The following is a 19,148-nucleotide window of genomic DNA, read 5'->3' on the forward strand; positions in this document are numbered from 1 at the left end:
TGCACAAAGCACATATAGTTCATCTTTTTTCACTTGCGCTTAACGCAAAAGTGGGTAAGTAAAGTGGGTAAGTCCTGTTCTGCCCTGTGAGGGGACGTACATTTAAGTGCACTGAAGTTTTCTTTTTTTTATCCTGTCGGTGACTAAAATATTTTCAAGTTGATCATCTGCAGAGGTGACTGTGATCAGGTGGTCCGGTGACGGGAGAGACCGATTACGCTGCCAATGTGCAGCCAGGGGATTTTTCTTTTTACCTTTCACAAGAAGTTTAAATGTCATGGAAAAGAACAGCAATCTGTCACGGCTGAAAACCTGCTGCCAGGTCCTGCATCCAGCACTTTGATTACATTTTTGTCCAGGTAATTTTTTATGCTCAACCACTCTGGCCATATCTTGTGGAATTTAAGCACCTGAGTGCTGTCGAAAAGAGAGAAATATCTAATTCCACCTTTAAACTGAAATAAAAAGTAAGGATAAAAACACTTTGCTGAGTCACAAATGAAAAGCTCAGACATAAATATCATCATACCCACACTGAATTACATAATATACATGAACATCGATTCCCCCCATAGACCAATTAGTGTGAACAATATGTTCAGTAAGTATCCAAGACTACACATAAGAGCACACAGATTAAAAACAAAGATTCCTTTTAAAGCTTCGTCCATTTCAACATGAAGTTTTATTTCATGTTTTTTTTAAACTCCTCTAATGTCTGTCATGTACTAGAAACGTCCAGCCTGCAGAGGTGTTCACTTGAATATACTAGTTTTAAAAAAAAGACAATAATGTAATATTTTTTCGATGCACAAGATGTGAAAATGTAGTTTTAGCTTTCATCTGCTGTAAATCTTTTAGATTGAAATCTGGACTGATTCTAAAGAAGTGTCGACTCTCGCGAGGAAACCGATGTGGGGAATCTGACACAAGTGAAGGAGAGCTCCTTAAGGCACTTGACCGCCATCAAACCAGAAAGTCTCCAACCCCCAACTGAGCAGAAAAAGCTCTTGGATCTTCCCTGTCCGTCTGCAAACGTCCTCATCCAGCCCTCAGAGCTCTGAATCAACACTTATGTGCTGTTCCCCTCTTCTCAGACAGAAGGAACGTTCCATATGGAATCAAAATGCACAACTCTTTGGATGGGAAGATTAAGATTTTTGGCTGTGAGTGTTCATTGTCCATATGAGGCAGTAAAGTGAGCTTTATGGAGTGATTCAGCATGTTTCCCCTTCTCTTCACCCTCCCCTTGATACCGATGAAGAACAGGCCGCCAGTGTGAATCACCTTGAAGAGGTAAATCCTGTTTCATAAACTGAACACCTAGAGTGAAGCTATCTGTTACCCTGCACCCGGCTGTGATGTGCCTTGCAGTCTGGAAGGTCTTTTTTTTTTTTGAGGTATTGTTAGGGACTATGGTGGAAATGGAGCCAAGCTGAACCAGATCATCTTTGCTGGTTGTTCAAAGTTCTTTGAAACTTTGTCAGAGCTGCAGATCTTCCTCCATCTAATCTTCCATTCTCCTGTCTCACAGTGAGGTCACCAACAGCCCTGCCTGTCCCCCTCCTCCCTGGTCCTGAGCAGGATGGGAGGGCCCAGCCACTTAGTAACAATCACTCAGCCAGTTGTCATTAGCCACTCAGTCATTGGCTCGTTAGCGTAGCACCTCATAGAGTTTCATTGTCTGAGGGCCCTTGTAGAGAGTAGTTGTGGGTGGGCAGTAGCGTTTGGTTCAGAGCAAAGCACAGCAGAAGCGCTAGTTGCCCACCAGGGGGCTGAGGTCACCGTGGTGGTTCTTCAACTTCTTCTTGAAGAGCGATATGGTGGAGGGTCGGTAAATGATGATCCAGGGCTCAGAGGAAGCCGTGCTCTGGCTGCAGCTGTCCGACCCGCTGACTGTGGGGATGTTCGGGGACCTAAGAGGCAAAGTAAGAAGGAGAGGAGACCGTAAAGATGGGGAGGAGGTGGGGAGAGACAAAACAAGAGCAGGAGAGAGGAGGAAGAGTGAAAAGGGGTTAACCAGGCTGTAATATAAAACATGACTTTACAGTAAATATGACTTGTAAAATGTACATTTAATATTTTGGTGAAAAAAAAAGGAAATCAGCAAACACCTAAAACCTGGCATTTTTTTTTTTATTAATAATACTGCAAATGCCCTGCGATGAGCTGGCGTCTCATCCGGGGTGTACCCCGCCTCTCGCCCGTGGCCAACTGGGATAGGACCCGTGACCCGCAAGGCAGTAAAGCAGCTGTAGACAAGACTACTCAGGTCATCTCATCTACAAGAAGATGGAGGGAGGGAGGGCAGGATGGAGGGATGGATGGAGGGAGGGATCTTTGGTATTTGATGCTCAGCTGATCGTACACACCTCCAACATCCTCTTACTTACTTGACAGTGATGTGCAGCAGCAGCTTTGCCACCATAGCTATGACCGTCAATATGAGGAGAGCAGCCAGAGCATAAATGGTCCACACTATGGAAAGGGAGCAACAAGACATCAGGCATTAAATCACAGCAAGGAAAATGAACTGGAGCAGATTCAAAGAACTAGCAGGAAGTTAATTATTCCAACACAGCTGGTGCACCTGTTAGCGGTGCACAGCCACCCCAGTGCTGAGAAACATTGATGCATCGTTGTTGCACATCTGTTTTGCTCTGGTTCAATGAGAAACAGAGCTTAAAGGTTGGAAAGAAAGATCAGAAATATTTCAGGGAAGTGAAATTACGCAGAAAACACCCCCCCGCCTCCCCCTCCCTGTGGAGCCTTGACGAGAGCTTTGATTGTGTTCAGCAGGGAAACCTAAAGTAATTTCACATGTGACTCACTGACAAGAGAAAATAAACGTCACGTAGCATTATGATTAAGTACAATCATAACGAGTCACTCTGGGACAAGGCTTCCAGAAATAAGATGCTCTTAATACTTAAAACCAGGTCATGTGAAACGGGAGCTCCCAGAGCGGCCCGGCAGAGGTAAAGACATTTGCAGAGGGTGCATTGCATCATGGGTGTCAACATACTAGCACTGTGTCCGGTGGTCTCGCCGCGTCCAGCCCACTGACCTGGCATGTTGTGATCCAGTTTACCGGGGCTGGACGTGATCACGTAGAGGATCTGCGAGGAGCGACCGTTGGAGGTGCTGTTCGATCGCTCGGTGACCCCGCCGACCAGCTGCGGCCCCGCCGTGCTGGAGACATCCTCCTCTTCATCCTCGTCATCTCCTTCAGCCTCAATTACTGTGGTGTCTTCGCTTCTCAGTGCTGCGGGGGGGAATAGAACAAAATGAAACTCTAAGCTCTGTTCTCGGTCTCCTGAGAAAGGGAATGAACTCATCTGGAGACTTTCAGTGTTACGATTTCACTGAAAAATAGCTGAGGTCAGAAACAAAGCGCTAAACAACAAGCCAACAGACAGACTATGCCGAGGAGATCTGAAGAGCTTGTGTGCATTAACCACTACAAGCAAGCCGTGTCACACACAAACCCACTGCTGCCCATTGTTAAGGGAGACGGTGGCGAGTCCTGTTTCGGGGAAAGGCCCGCCATGTTGACAAGTCGAGTACGCATATCACTCAACAGCCCTGTGGGTTCGCTGCGCTGCGGCGGAAAGCACATGGCGACAGAACACATCATGTTGATGATGCTGTTGAAAGTACGCGGTGAATATTTTATACTAACAGTATTTCTCAAGCAACCGATCGACTCTGGCGTGCTGTATACATGTGGCGCTGGCAGCATTTCTCCAACCCCGGGACGCGACTCAGAGTGTTTGCATTAAAATCGGTTTGTTTTAACCGCCTTGCAGAACCAGATGGGAACGGTTTGCTTTAAAAATAAAAGGACAAACGCCAGAGAGGGTTTATGCCATCCTCGGGGAAAGATGCAGGTTAAAGCCGATCTCCTCTTATAAACAGAAATGTGTGATCAAAAATGACCTCGTCTTTGCGTAATGGACTCTAATTTGATTTCTCCCTATTACGTCATGTAGATATTAATATACCATTTTATAAAAGGTGTGAAAGGATTATTACACAGTCACCTGCTCACCAGCTGATCCTGATATGTTTTTTTTTTATCCATGTCTATTTAGCATTTTGAGTACCTGACCCTTTAGTACTTCATTTTACAAATTATATAATTACTATTTGATATAAGGGGCAATCGACTAATGCAAGAGGACAGTTCATGTCAGCCCTGCAGCAGAATCCAAGAGGCAAGGCTCAGAGAGGATTCTAACAGGATGATATGCAGCAGACACACTTCAGTCGCTCTTACTGTGAGCACCAGCGATGAGCTTTAAAGTTTGAGAGACATTGGCGTGTGATGTAGACAAAAGAGAGCGACTGTGAAAATGAAGCTTTGACCAACGGACTTCAAGCGGCTGTGATATTTCTCTTGTCTGATTGACTGCAAGATGTCTTGAACGGCTGCCAGTGGATTTTGATTAAATCTGTGTCGGGATGGTTCTTGTGCCAAAGAAGAGAAGAATTACATTTTGAGGAAGATTTGCACACAGATGCGTTTTCTGTATCTCCTTTTTACTTTCTTCAACATTGTAAGATACAACTTTTTACTAATACTGCTAATATCTTGAGAATAAATAATCAAACAGTCTGAATCAAATAAAAACAGCCACAAATATGCGTAGTTAAAGCCATTCAAATGGATTTCATGCATCTGTGAAAGACAAGAAGTTGTGTGACACCTTCTAACCTTAGTAGCCTAAAAGCAGTACGACGTTAGATGCATTACATCAGAGAGAAGTTAAAGGCAGTTGAGAAGACGGCAAAATCACAAAGAACTGTTCAAAGCAAGTTGTGCTTTTGTAAAACAAAAGCCCAATAAGCTTTTAAAACTATATTTTGATGCTCACCCATCAACTTCACCATCACTGAGTAGTGGAAAGCTACTCTCCAAAACAAAACAAAGAAAAGAGAAGAAAAGAAAACCCACCCATCCTGTTCTGTAGGTTAACGGAAACACTCAGAACTAATCCTACATACGATCAGCTCCAGGCCTGCTCCTCTCTTCTATGAATGGCGGTTAAACAATGTAGAAACAAGTTGTTGTTTTTCATTTCAAATAATAGCTAAAGTTGTAATGTTCCTAGAACTTCCCACGGGTTCCCTATTGGCAAACAAAATTGCATGCTTCAAACCAAAGCTCATATGAAATGCTCCTCCATCGTCATGTGAAAGCGCTTATCCTGCAATTATTGTCTCAACCGCTCAGCGTGCAACCGAGGAGATGTCAGATGCATCTCGCACTGACATACGCTCCCGTCCTTCTCTTTCGCTTTCACCTTTCTCTGCACCCGAGTCGCTCAGTTCTGCATTTCCAATTTTCTGTAGAAAGCCTATTACTTTAAGAGGTGACCTTTTCTCAAGTCACATCTCAAACTCCATTTCTTCGCAACACGGTTGCCTTATGCAAAAGAAGACCCAAGATGTAAGTAAGAAGGACCGTGCCAGCCAGAGGTCAGACGAGTTTGACCTTCATGTATTGTTCTTCCTGTGCTGCTACCGTGCAAGAGAAATGACAGCGAATTACAGATGGAGGCTTTCAGGCAGGCGCAGGGATGGAACGCTTCCAAGTGTAGCGAGCTGCAAGCTTGAATGTCACTTACACTGAATTATTTGTGACTTATGTGAGCGCATGCCTCCAGAAATGAATATTTCAAATCCCTTTCGAGGCATTAGGATTAATTCCCATAAAGAATTTGAGTGAATGCAAAAGAAAAGCCAACTTCTCCATATCAGCCTTTTTGCATCTAACAGAAAACGTCTGAGAGAAATGAGATGTTTAAATGTGAGCCTTGGTGAAATGAGGTTATCAGAAAGCACCACATATCAAGTATTCTGTATGTAGGTGGCACAAAACTTGAAGAGCTCTTCACAGGAAAACACTCTGGAGAGGCAGGCCGGCCTGCATGCAGCGCGATAAGAGTGCGAGTTTCTAGAAAAACAAGCCATCATTTAAATATGCAATATCACCAAGGGCTGAGAGACATTGACTAGCAAATGAAAAGAGAACAGATCCTTGCGGTGGTTGTGAAAACTGCCGCAGCTGCTGCTTTGCAAACTTTCCACAGAGCCGGAAATGCAAAACACACCTGATCATGTAAATATGAGTCGTGTGTTTGAAGTGTTTCGGCAGCACAGGATGTGAGCAAGAAGTAAAACATTTAAAGACAGATCCTGACATAAGCTCCGACACAAGTTACGCCAGCAGTACGACCAGCAGTAGAAATCCCACCTTGGTAAAGCAGAGCAAATCCCTGGGCCTGGTTGGTGCGGTCCGAGTAGAAGTAGAGTACGACAAAGTCGCCTGTGATGTTCACCAACTCCCGCGGCGGGCTGCGCCAGTCAAAGCGCGCCACCACCTGATTGGTGTAGCCGTCCAGCAGCTCCACCATGTCTGTCTGGTCGGAGATGTCAAAGAAGGTGAAGTTGAAGAGGATTGCGAAGGATCCGGGGACCTGGACGGTCCAGTAGCAAACACGGCCAGCGCCATACTTGTCCGGGAAGTCGGGGGAGTAGATCACTCCTGATGCAGAGGAATAGTTCCCGCCGCAGGCCCCGACCCGGGCTGGAAGGATGAGCAGAACAATGAGCTGGATTAAAAAGTGCATTTCAACGGGTCACGGTGACGGAAACCGATTTTAAACTTAGATATTAGATTAGTTCTATGAGAAAAAGAAAAGAGAAGACAATCATCAGGTATCGCTTAAACCTTGAGGTGAAAACGAATTAAAGCTCCTAACACTTGTATTACTTTAGAGAACGTGAAATGTGTTGTCGTTATGTGAAGACATCATAGCCGTCCCCAGGAAGACCCCGGCTTTAACACTCACTGTCAAAGATGATGACCCAGCCGTCTCCGCCGCAGGGCTGGGTGTGGTCACCGAAGCAAACGTGGTTACAGTCCATGCTCGGAGACTCGCCACGGTCGTGCGGGTCCACGTCGTTGCCGCAGAAACAGGCGTAACCTGACTCCATTCCGGCAAGCTGGAAAACGCAAACGATTTTTTTTGAGATGTAGCAGCAATGCAAAACTGACTTGGGCTGGAACTTCCATCAGACCACAGAAAAGGAAGGATGTTGGAGCGAGGGAATCCTCGGACTTCAAAGATGCCGTCATTCAAAGATGGACAACCACCACCTCTCAGCTGCGGAGATTAAGCCTTACAAAGAACACAACTACCTGTCGTTGGGCTTAGGGTTAGGCTCCAGACTGTTAGTGAGCTGTTCCTGAAGACATCCAGGCAGGAATGTGAAACAGCAAAGAAGCTTCACACGTCCTGACCTCACCACTGGAAGCCACCAGTTCTCAAACGAGCTTTTGTGCTTTCGTCAAAGGGATGCCATTGTCCAACTTTCAAGGCCTGAATGAATTCATACAACTGAAGGTACATTATTTCCTTCTCTCATGGAATAGGAATTCATCAAGGCCTGCTGCATTCATCATTCTGATGAAGCAACGCCAACGTGAATGCTTCTGCACCAGCCGACAGATCTATGTCAAGCTTCTTTTTTGGACGCGTTCTTCGTTCACGCAGGGAGCAGTTCTTCCGAGCAATGATGCCTCATAAGCAACTTGAGGACAGAGACAGTCCTGGGATAGGAAGACAACACCGATCTGCTGCCACATCCTGTGACATCTGCTGATTTGAGAGGGGAGGGGGAAACTGTCAGAATCCGTCGATGCAGACGGAGCGGAACTGGAGCTGCCGAGACAGAAAATGAACACCTGGCACTGTTTGAAGCAGGGACAATAGCACGCCAGACTCAGGGATGAGGAGATGCGCTGATGAGGAGATGCCCACTGGGCTAATAACCATTTATTTCCAGCTGTCAGCCTTGATTGCTGCGATGATTTTTTTTGTCCGCTGGTTGGTTTGAAGCAGGAAGCCCGATGGCTGAACAAGGAGAGTGTAGACCGCACTGGGCATCGCGGTTATAACTGTCAGGAAACTGCCCGTAAAGGCAGATGATTTCCATAAGAATCGCTGCGAGAGGCAGCCTGTGCCCATTTTAGACACGACATGGGCGAATGAGTGGACACTTTCCCTCCAGCCAGAATGCACGTTTAAACTTTCCATTATGACTGTGGCAGCAGAAGACAGGATCTCGTTTCATTTGATACGTTTTTGGCTTTTCGGCTCAAATAAAATCTCACCTTGTATCTCTGCTTCCTGCAGAAGCTGATGCAGTTTTGGATGGTGAGCTTGTTGGAGGTCTCGCTGCTCGCAGACAGTGTGGGTGGGTCGCCGCTGTCTTTGAAGCACCCCAAGTTTCCAGGCACTGTGGAGAGACAATAGCAGGGTTAAAAACAAGCATTAAACGATGCAGCCTGATATTAGCATTACATTACATACATTGAATAAAGTCACACAAGTGATAAAAAACACAGCCTCAGTCCTCAAATATATAGGACTTCCACTGTACTGTTTTGCGGAGAAAGTAGAACACGAATTGCAGAAAAATAATGACCGTCTAACTTACCGTATAGTAATAACAGAAGAGTGGTATTTGAATACCAGTAGAAAAACCTAATTTGTCTTATTTTGTTTAAGTGTAATATGAATGAAAATGCCTCAGTGATATGTTGTTTTCCCACATTTGGATAAATAAGAGCAATGCATTTATGTAACCATAGCATAGATATGCTACAGCTATGCTATGAGCATGTGCCATTCTTTTTGGACGCATTCTCTGTCCTAGAACTAAATGTCTCTGGAGCTTTCTGCTCCTTATTTGTCTTCCTCTGTCAAACATGTGCATGCTGAGCGCAGCTTGCTGATGTGATGACAGCGGGTTCCACCAGTGAACATCCGCCATCCATTGTTGTCAGTCAGAAACAGAAAACCACACAATTCCGTTTCAAGCTATGAGTTCGGTTTTTTTCCTCCAAAAAATTGGTATTGTGGAAAAAAAACAAAAGAAAACCTGGTTAAGCATGCAACTTCTGCACGTATCAATGTGGAGGTGAATCGCTCAAAGCAGAAAGCATGACCTCAGGTGACCTTGATAAAGACCACACAATGCAATTTGGGATTCAAGTTGTTGCCAATTATTGGCTGAAGCAAAAGCTCCTCTGCATGCACAACAGATGGTGCCGCTTCACTTCATGTAAGAAGGAGACCAAAAGGCCTCTGGGGGGGGTGAATGTTAGCCACAGACCGGAGTGGAGCAGCAGAGGAACGGAATGAAACAGACTGACAGAGCGCTGGAGCTGCTACGGCTGCTCACCATTCAGTCAGCGGAGACAGACTGTGAATGACGGGTGACACTGGAAGACACGGTCCTACGGCTCCCTCCGGACGCCGATAAAACAGGCGAGATCTTCCCTTTGCAGCGACAGCCACGCCGGAGCGCCATAAATGGGTCAGCACAGCAGTTTCTTTTTGATCAGTCACTGCAATGCGCACTGGATTAACTCCACTGAAGTGAGAGGAGTGACAAACACCTGGTCGGGAACCAGCAACCTCCCTCAGCGCAAGGCAGACAGGCGGGTACCACTTCAGTGAAGCGTTTAGAAAAGCATAAGAGAAAACGCTACTGCAGGGCTCAATAGTCAGATTAAAGGCAGGGGGAGCTCCTTTTTCATTTTGCTTTGACAATAAGATTGCAGGCTACAGCCAATTTATCTGCCTTTGTTCTCTCCTCGTCCCGGGGCGGGTGGGGTGTGGGGGGCGTTGAGCGCCAGCTGAAGATCAGCAGGCGGTGGGATCGTATGCTACTACGCCACTGGAGAGTTAGTGTGGCAGGTAGCAAGGAAGGTGCAACGCAGTAGCTGCCATCTTCCTCGTCTGCACCACGTTTGTTTATAGTAGCCGTTGCATGAAACCCACTGAGCAGAGTATTAAAGTGATGCTACTTTGGCAACATCTGCTTTGCAGGCAAGTACAAATATCTCCACATACAATAAAAAAAAATAAAAAAACCAGGCAAACACATTCTGCACACTTCAAAGTTGTGGGCGGAATTCAAACTTTAACAAGCCAGAGGGGATAAATGAAGGAACACAAGGTGCATAAACGCTCCAGTACAAGCCACGAGCAGACCTACTGAAACGCTCAGGAGACCACAGCAGGAGGGGAAAGTTACACAAGGAAAACAAGGAAAAACACGAAGAATAAAGCAAAACCTTGTTGCAGCTTGACTCGTCACAAGCCGTCAGTCTGGAGAAGAGCGGCTCGAGAGCCTCGCCACAATGCGTGAGTGCTAGACAGACTTTATGCAGCAAGCAGAACAACAAAGGTCATGTCTGGCAGGGAGAAGGAGACACCTCTGCTGAAGCAGCAGACAACACAAGAGCGCAGATCCAACACACATCAGAGGGAGAGAGGAAAGAACAACACAGAGGGAGCCACCGACATCAAACATGTACAGCAGGCTATGGAAAGTGCACTTGGCAGGAGCATGAAGCAGGTTGATGAGCTGGGGGGGGGAGCAAACATGTTATTAAGGAAACGTAATTACAGCTCTGGAGTTCTGTGTCATGTGGAGGGGAAAGAGCAAAATGAAATGTACGATTGTTTTAATGGGACTATGGGTGTCGCTCTTCTTAAAATACATTTCATTTGAACAACCAGAATCTGTGTTCTGGCTTTCACCGAGAACGGAGCGGCACGTATTTTCAAATAGGATGAAAGACAGTGATGGACAGAGAAAGAAACGATGAACCTTTTAAAGTCTCTACTTCATGATCGCTGGAGGATCGCAGTGGAAAAGCTGCACACACAAGAGAAGCCACGAGGACACGGATAAAGCGCCAAACTCACAACTGGCGATCAAACCTCAATTCTTTTCTGTACTGATCAAGTCAAATACCTCGGAAAAGTCATCATCTTGCTTTTTTGTTTTTACAAATGATACATTTCTAACACTTGAGAACTTTGCATTCTGTTGCTCTTCAAAGCTTTATCCTACCGCAAGCATATTTGATTATGCAAAAAAGAAAAAAAAAGCTTATTAAATAATCACTATTTATTTATTTAAATAAATCTACAAACGAGCTGAGCTGCACAACATCGTTAAACTTCAGCAGACTTATCTTCCACTCCCCTTTTCTCCCTCCAGCTACAATCAATTTAGATTCATTATTTGGGCTGGAGACCAAATAAGTTGTGAGTTGATTTAGCTTTAATTAACTGCCTGTTTGTTGTGTCGATGACAAAATGATGACTGAAGAAATCTTGATGTGGGAAGATGAAAGGTCACTTTGCAGGTGCTGAGCGAGGGCGCCCACACACACACACACACACCCTCAATCCCTTCTGTTCACTGTGCAGGCAACGGCATGATCTGTCTATGTTGAATGATATATATACTCATATTGAATATTTGACATCAGCTTAGGTACAGGGTGTCACGGTGGCATAGTGGTTAGCCGCCACACAGTAAGAAGGTACCGGGTTCGAATCCCATCTGTGTGGAGTTTGTATGTTATCTTCTCCATCCCTCAGGCCACATCTCTACACAGTTTCTAGAAAAACCTTTTGAACTTTATGGAATACTGCAGATATATTTCTGCTAGCCGTCAAAGAGACGAGCAGACAAACGGTGTTGAAAAGCCAAACACTGCGGGCTGCCGGAAATATCAAGAGGCATCTCCTTCCACTTGTCCGATGTCTGAAGAAGTAAAAGATAAATTACAAATACAGATGAAAAACTGGAGTGACAGTCACACCTGAAGATGCGATGAGTGAGAAGTTCTGTCAACGAGGTGGAAGTTCTAGAAATGAAACGAATTCAAGGTCAGACCAGCTGAGCCACATGCAAACCATTTCTAGAACTGATGAGGCAAAGCCTGAAGAAAAGAGAATATTTCGTGCATCTTTCATCATATGCAGAGAATAATTTAAAGCTCAGCTAGAAACCTTCTGCTTCATCTTCTTTAAGTGTGTTCTAACACACACACACACACACACACACACTAGCCTTGAAACTTTCCCGCAGACACATATTTCTTTGATGGACTATATTTCTACAAGGAGTTTGACATCACAGAGATTTGATTTTCATAAAGTGTAAAAAAAAAAGAAAGAAGCAAACCAGGTGTCTGTGGTCGAAGTATGACGAAACAAAGTCAGATTTGGAGGAAACGCTGGAATAAATACAACCTCATCATTCTTTAAAGCAGCATCATGGCTTCATTAACATCAAGCTGCAAAGTAACCAGTCAGACACAATAAAATCGCCAGTGCTTCCATATTTTACGAAGGGATTTTAAAGCTGGGAGGTGAAAACTCAAGAGGCAGGATTTTAAAAGCACATTCCAAGAGCTGAAAGGCTTGATGTGAGTAATTGAACACAGGTATCGTGAAAACCTTGGAAACACTCCTACCAACCCATTAATGGACCGCCAGCAGGTTAACAATTCAGATCTGATGCAGACACACACACACACACACACACACACACCTCCTGGCCTGACCAGGAATGCATCATGGTCGCTGTTTACGTGTTTTTGTTCCGCACGCATCCCATTCTTTCTCTTTGTCTTTCTCCCCTCGCTCTGTCTCCCTTTAATTGTGTCCCAGCTCCCATTCATTACCCGTTTTTTGTCGTACTGTATATTCAATACATAAGCAAATACAGCTGCCGCACTTAATCTAGCCTGTCATTAGTCATGGGCTGCACCGCAGCCTGGGCGAACATAACATAAAACAGAGGAATAGGCCTCACGCACCCCCCCGCGACCTTATCTGGCTAATCTGCATTGTTTGTAAGGAGGTGGGAGCTGCCTGTAAATGGGAACAATTTACAGTCAGAAAGAACGGACTTATTATTGGACAGAATGAGAGAAGTGTTTGTATCTTACAGACGCTCCTTGTGGGATGATCAAACATGTGCTGAGAGGGAGCCAGAGAGCCGCCGCTGCACGCGATGTAGGTCACGTGCACATGACATGCCAGTTGTATGGCTGCCTTTCTCCCCATTTTAGACATTTGCGTGTGTGGTGCAGGATGTATTCTAACGAGATTGAAACGGAGGAGATCAATGACCCAGCGCGGGGCCCAGGGAGAGTGACTAACCATCTAATTAGAGGGAAGAGGGCGGAGCTCAGGCTTTAAATGAATAATTAGGGCCTTCTCAGAAACCATAGCCCAACAATGGGAGGAAGAAATGAAAAATGGCAACCACATTACGTTACTGTGCCTCCCCTGAAAAAATGGCATTAACCTGAGGGGACTTGATACCGGGGGAGGGTGGGAGATGAAAGGACAGGCACCTATGACCTTGTGACCACCTCAGGCCTGAGGCAAGCACAGCGGCGTGCCTCCATTTTCCATCAATCGCTTTCAAAACGTATTTTCTATGGTTGCAGTCACGTCTTCAGTCATCTACCAAAAAAAAAAAAAAAAAACTAAATTGGTTCACTTGCTATTCATGTCTTCTTTTTCCCGAGACAAGTGCAGACCAACGGCCACAAACTTCTTCTCATTAGCAAACATTCCAAACAACCGGCTCGCCTTGTAATCAATCAATACCTTTAATTCGCTAATGGTGCTCGCAGATGCCGAGCGCGTTGAGATGGCGACAGAGCCAGAAACAGGCAGAGAGATTAAATCTACCTGATGTCCTCTGGCTTGTTTTTTTGTCTGAGTCTTTTCTCTCCGAGACATTCTTCACAGCACTGCAGGCAGGTATTTTGCCTGAGGGCAGATGTGGGTGGAGCTATAAGGAGGTGGAAGGTCAGAGCAAGATAATGAGCGTGTTCAAAGCTTCCCAACCCTCATGGAACAGACAACAGGACACACATCAAGCTGACAGAGGTCTGTGCCAAACGGCAAGCATCAGTGCCTATTAAGCTCCAAATCGTGGGAGAGACTCAGCTCAGTCACGCACGATCTTCATTTCCTCATAAATATAGGTGGAGTGAAAAATCTGGCTCTGTGACGGGCTCTTGGTTGAGCGATCCAAATCATCTTTTCTATTTATTCATTATGGGGATGCTTCAAAGATGGAAGGTTAGCAGAACGTTAACCCAATCCTAGCATGGAGGGCAGTGCGCCCCCTCATTTGAAGTGTTTTAATTTCTATTAAAAAGTGTCCTCATTAATTTAATAGTAAAACATTGGTGTGTAATTTTTACATTTACTTGCCTGGGGCAGCGAGGCCAAAAAGCTCATTTGGAACATTGGTTGCATGTGGATACACTCACAGGTTCCTTTGCTCGTTTTTCCTATGAATGTAGCTTAGCCTCGTAGCTTGTCTCTGTAATAAAACACTGTTTATGGTTTTTTTTTTAATCCTTTGAATTGATCTAGTTTTCCGATCAACATTTTTTTAAATTCATTCCTGAACAGTCGAAATCAGCACCTCCTCACTCTGAAATCGAAAACGTTTTTTTTGTAAGTGTCAAAAGCACAAAGATCAACACAGACACACATGCTCCGCTCATTGATGCCTGAACCTGCCTCGGCTGTGCTGTTCAGGAGGGTTGATTGCGGTGAAAGCCGGTGCAGGACCACCTCAGGGAATCTACCTCTGGAAACAGCGACGGAGAGTGAGATGAACGCGGCAAAAACAGAACCTGAAAGCATCCCTGGTTCACGCAACCACAACAGCCACGAGGCAGGGCTGTGGCGCTTCAGTCTGGGCTTGGTGTTCAGGCCACATGCCAGACATGTTTGCCTCTTGCTTATTTTGACTCACACTTGTTCTTGTCTGAAGCATTCATTCAAATCTTTAGCTCTTCCAGCCTGTTAGAAAACCATCAAAGATGCACCCCCCCCCCCCCCTCCTCCAACCGATCAACAATCTCTCAATTTTCTTCACAGCACGGCAATTTAGATAAGGCCTCTGCGTATTCTATATTTATGTGTGCAGAGAAAAGTGTCTCTTTTATCTCAGTTTCTGTCAAACAACTCAAGTTTAAAATGTTCATTATCACAGAAGAGATAGTTCTGGTTTGGCAACTAGAGTTTGACCTTAATCATTCCCTGCTGCAGATGTGACACTGGGGGAGCAATGAGCAAACTTATGAACCCCCCCTAACTGAAGCCCACAGGTGCATGCTGGGTGGTGTTGGTAGGGTTGAACTTGCAGACAGCACTAACTTGCATTGCATTGCATTGGCAATGACGTTCTTACTGGTTGTGAATCTGATTGGTCGTTGGGGAAAATGTCGCCAATGCAACTGAGGAAACCCCACAAAAATAGCGTTCAATATTCCCTTCAATAGCAAAGATATTTCACTGACCAGCTTTTAGACTCCATGGAAACGAACATAAAAACACAATCCTTAATTGTGCACCCTATTTTGACAAGAGTCTAATTCACAAAGCCACTATCTCCATTCTGCAAATATATGGTTGCATTTTGTTTTTCAACATTTAATAATACAGCTTGTATTTTTGTACACAGATCAGACTCAGGGAATGCGAGCAGTTGGTTAGCGCAAAACCTCAGAGCCGTTTAATAGCCTCATGCATCACTCAAGATAAGGCTAATATCACCGGCGCACATTTTGTCTCGGGACATGCACAACGATCTGCTTTGTCATCACGGTGTGGCTTGTTTCTCTACCAAATAGTTGTGGTGTCTTTAGTACCGACTCTGTTGCTCCACGATGACAGACAAGTTCATTCAGAGGCAGTTGCAATATCTATATGAGAAATGATAAATGACCATCAGCTACTGTTTTCCAGGGTTTCACTTGCTGTTCCACTTCACATTTAATATGATCCAATTGGGCATTCGTCTAAAAGGCAATGCAGCATTTGGGAAAGACAGTGGTTGCATGTCTCTTTGCTGCAGGAAACAAATGTGGCACAACAAGTTTTTCCAAGTTGGACTATGTGCTGTTGAGAGATGAGCTCTGAACACGTAGATCAAAGCTTCGCTCTGGGCAATTGCTCGAGGACTTCACCCTGACAGTTTCAGCTCCTTGTCAATTAACTCCAGCCGGCGCCTATCATCACTGAATGATGTGTTTGCTCAATGGAGTTTTGCCAAAACAAAGTGTGAATGTAAAACTTAACCTTGTGCAAAACTGAAACCATCACAGGAATATTCACACTAATGGTCACAATATGCCGATGTTTGAAACAAAGGCGCAGACATAGTGCTGGCTGCCGGCTGCACAAGGGGAAAAGACCTGCAGGAAGTCGGGCAGTGACGCTATCTTTTCCAAAGGTGTCTTATTTTGCCAGTTTACACAACAACAGTAGGTTCAAAAGGCTGCAGTCTAGGGTCCACTTTCAAAGGATTACTTTTTCAGGTCCAGAAATTAAAGTTCAGTTTTGCAGCGTTTGGGCAAAATGATGTTCATCTTGAAATTTGTATCAAATTTATGATTGGGATTTTCTTCAAATTCACAAAAATTTTTATTTCCTTTCTCATTAATTAGTAATGTGAATGACAGTTTTGACAAAACGTAGACAAATGTACCACAATTCTAACTTCAGAAACCTCACAGAAATCTTCTTCTGAACATAAGTGGAACATAAATAGCTGATCTGGTGAAACAGAGATGACTATTAGTGAATTTAATCATAGATCATAAGAATCAGCATTGATCAGTCAGACGACATTAAGTCATAAGTCATTAAGTAAGTCATAAGTCATTAAGTAAATAAATCAGAACTGAATTGACCTTCGGTTCACGGAAAACTGAGTTGGGAAAGAATGAATTCAATGTCTTCTAATGAAGTATTTGGATGCAGTGCTATTAAGATTCTACGGATGTTACATGGCTGGTACCTAACTATTTTAGCAGGTGAGCGTAACCTCGAGTATAAGAGGTTAAAGAGAGACAGGGAGAGGGACAGGGACTACATCCTGCCTTCAAGTGTGGCTTCACTTTAAAGCGTCGACACAGACATGACGGATTATCTAACAGTATCTAGAATAAAAATACAACACATCTAACCCGAGGTGACAGTCAGTCAAATATAAAATATATCTTAAATCTAAGAAAGACAATCACTAGATGCCCTTATCGATTAGCCTCCACTCAGCTTCCAGCGCCCAGCCAGGCAACGACCGCATCTACAACTAGCATTGTGCTTTTACAGAGTTTTGTTGTTCATTTCTTCCTTTTAGTCCAATTCGAGTTAAGCTTGAGTAAAAACTGTCAGGAATTTTGAAAAATGTGTCCATGTAAATGTTTGTTGTCGACTCACTGGTACAACTGAAATGATATTTTTCCTCTAGAGTTCCGTATGCTGGGTTCTTAACCCTTGGATGGTCCTTTGCACAAAAAGCAAAACTCATGACAGGTTTATACCAAACTGCTCATTTAGCAGCCTGGGAACGAGATGACCCTTAAAACCGCATCGATACACCATGGAAATGCCCATTTGTAGCTTATTCAATGTGCGTTTACAGTCGGCCTTTAAGAAATGTTTAGATAATTGCACCGCATGATAACTACTGCCATTACTAAGATCAACATATGGCGTGAGCTCCGCTCTAATCCACCCTGTCAGACTGTGTGTTTTTGCCCAGGGGGGCCTGCCAGGAGACGCGCCCTCCAACAGGGCGTGTCACCCTCACCAGGGTGCCGTGACCCAAGATGACAGGGAGTCCAGTTGGACAGCAGACAACAGTTGGCAGGCTCAAGGGGCTCCATCGAGTGACCAACAACTACTAAGCACATATCAAACCTAAGCAAAAAAAACCTAAAAACACTAGACCAAACAAAGGCACAGACGAAACAGGAAGCAGACTGAATCAAAACAAAGACCGCTGGCTGCCTTTTCTCCGGCACATCAGGGAGTGTTTCATCCTTCCCTTGCCATCCGCAGACCGAGAGCAGCGCCGCTGAGAGAGCATCAGCGCTCTCTCGCTATGGCGGCTGATGTTTTCAAACACAGAGGATTAAGAACAGCCGCCGCCAAAAAGGTGAGGCACCGCGTTGTGGTTTCACAAGAGATGAGCGAGAGAGCGTTGGTGCCTGAAAGCTCGCTGGCATCCCTGCAGGGAGAAACAGTCTCCACTGAACAGGCTGGTTTTTCTAACACTGGATCACAACAAAACCTCTTTGCCCTTTCTTGTTATACATTAACTTTAAATGCACAAAGAGAGAGTGGAATTCCCACATTCAACAGCATTTGTTACAGCTGAAACGCTCGCCCATTAGAAATGGCCATGCGTCACAAGGACAGGCTCCACACTGCACAGTACTGGATACTTGACAGAAACAAGGCTGAAGCAGCACATGGCAAACCCATCTGGAAGAAAAGCTGGCCTAAATTTTGTATCAAAGATAAGGGAAAGCTCTGTCTCTGAACAGAGACACGGAGCAAAATGGACAGTTGTCTGAAGGTCAGTCAGAAGTCTAATGGGAAACACACAAAGAAGCAAAAGAAACACACCACGGACACACACAGGCAGTGCAGCAAACTGGTATTATTAGATGAGCTAATGTGTCAGGCAGACATGATAAACGGTGTGACAGCTGGAGGGGTTCGGAGGTTCTTCAAGCGTGGTGGTTCCTCCTGCATTAAGGAATGACCAGCTGAAGGGATGGCAGAGGATAAAAAGGCTGATAATTACCTGAGAATGACAGAATAAATCAGAGTTTGAACAAAAAAGGAGGGTGGGTGGGAATGTTTAACCAAGCTGGCAAACAGAGAGCGGCTGATTACAATAGGAAAAGGTAATTTGAAATATTATGTTAGATTAACAGATTATTTTTATATCTGGCAGTAATTCGTGAGATCCATAAGAATGCATCGGCACCTCTGACCTAAAATGTTTAAATAACATTAAGTAAAAATGGTAGAAACATCCAACTACCTCGGAAATATATGCATGATTACTTCAAAAAACAAAAACTGGCCAGTAACTGATGCTCATATCTGAACCGTCTCTGCAGGAATTCAGAAGCGTTAATATCGAGAAAGTGAACAAATAACAATCACGGCCACATGTGAACCAATAACAAACACAAGTAACAGGTAACACTCACAACACAAATCTTGTTAAAACAAGGTACAAAGCCAAAGGGGAAACTGGCAGACACTTCCAAAACTGCGCGCCTATTTTGGTACACACAGAGGCAATGATTGACAGAAGGGCAGGCCAGGGCATGACAGGAGGGGGGCAGAAGGGAGGCAATTACAGACATTTTTCATATGATAATAGCTGCAAACAAGACATACGCCCTATAAAACTTATTTGAGCTG

At 44.7% G+C, this 19,148-nt stretch overlaps 1 protein-coding gene across 1 annotated transcript; it reads right to left on the reverse strand.

Moving 5' to 3' along the window:
• Positions 1–1,756: 1,756 nt before the first annotated feature.
• On the reverse strand, positions 1,757–12,950 carry kremen1 (kringle containing transmembrane protein 1). The gene is made up of 7 exons (XM_068760874.1): positions 12,833–12,950; positions 8,183–8,307; positions 6,858–7,011; positions 6,260–6,592; positions 3,026–3,265; positions 2,394–2,478; positions 1,757–1,916 (listed from the first exon to the last, which is right to left on the reverse strand). The coding sequence occupies exons 1-7, from the start codon at positions 12,948–12,950 to the stop codon at positions 1,757–1,759; spliced, it is 1,215 nt and encodes a 404-aa protein (XP_068616975.1).
• Between the last annotated feature and the right edge of the window lie 6,198 nt (positions 12,951–19,148).

The sequence above is a fragment of the Brachionichthys hirsutus genome, chromosome 4, assembly GCF_040956055.1.
Source record: "Brachionichthys hirsutus isolate HB-005 chromosome 4, CSIRO-AGI_Bhir_v1, whole genome shotgun sequence".
Classification (NCBI taxonomy): domain Eukaryota; kingdom Metazoa; phylum Chordata; class Actinopteri; order Lophiiformes; family Brachionichthyidae; genus Brachionichthys; species Brachionichthys hirsutus.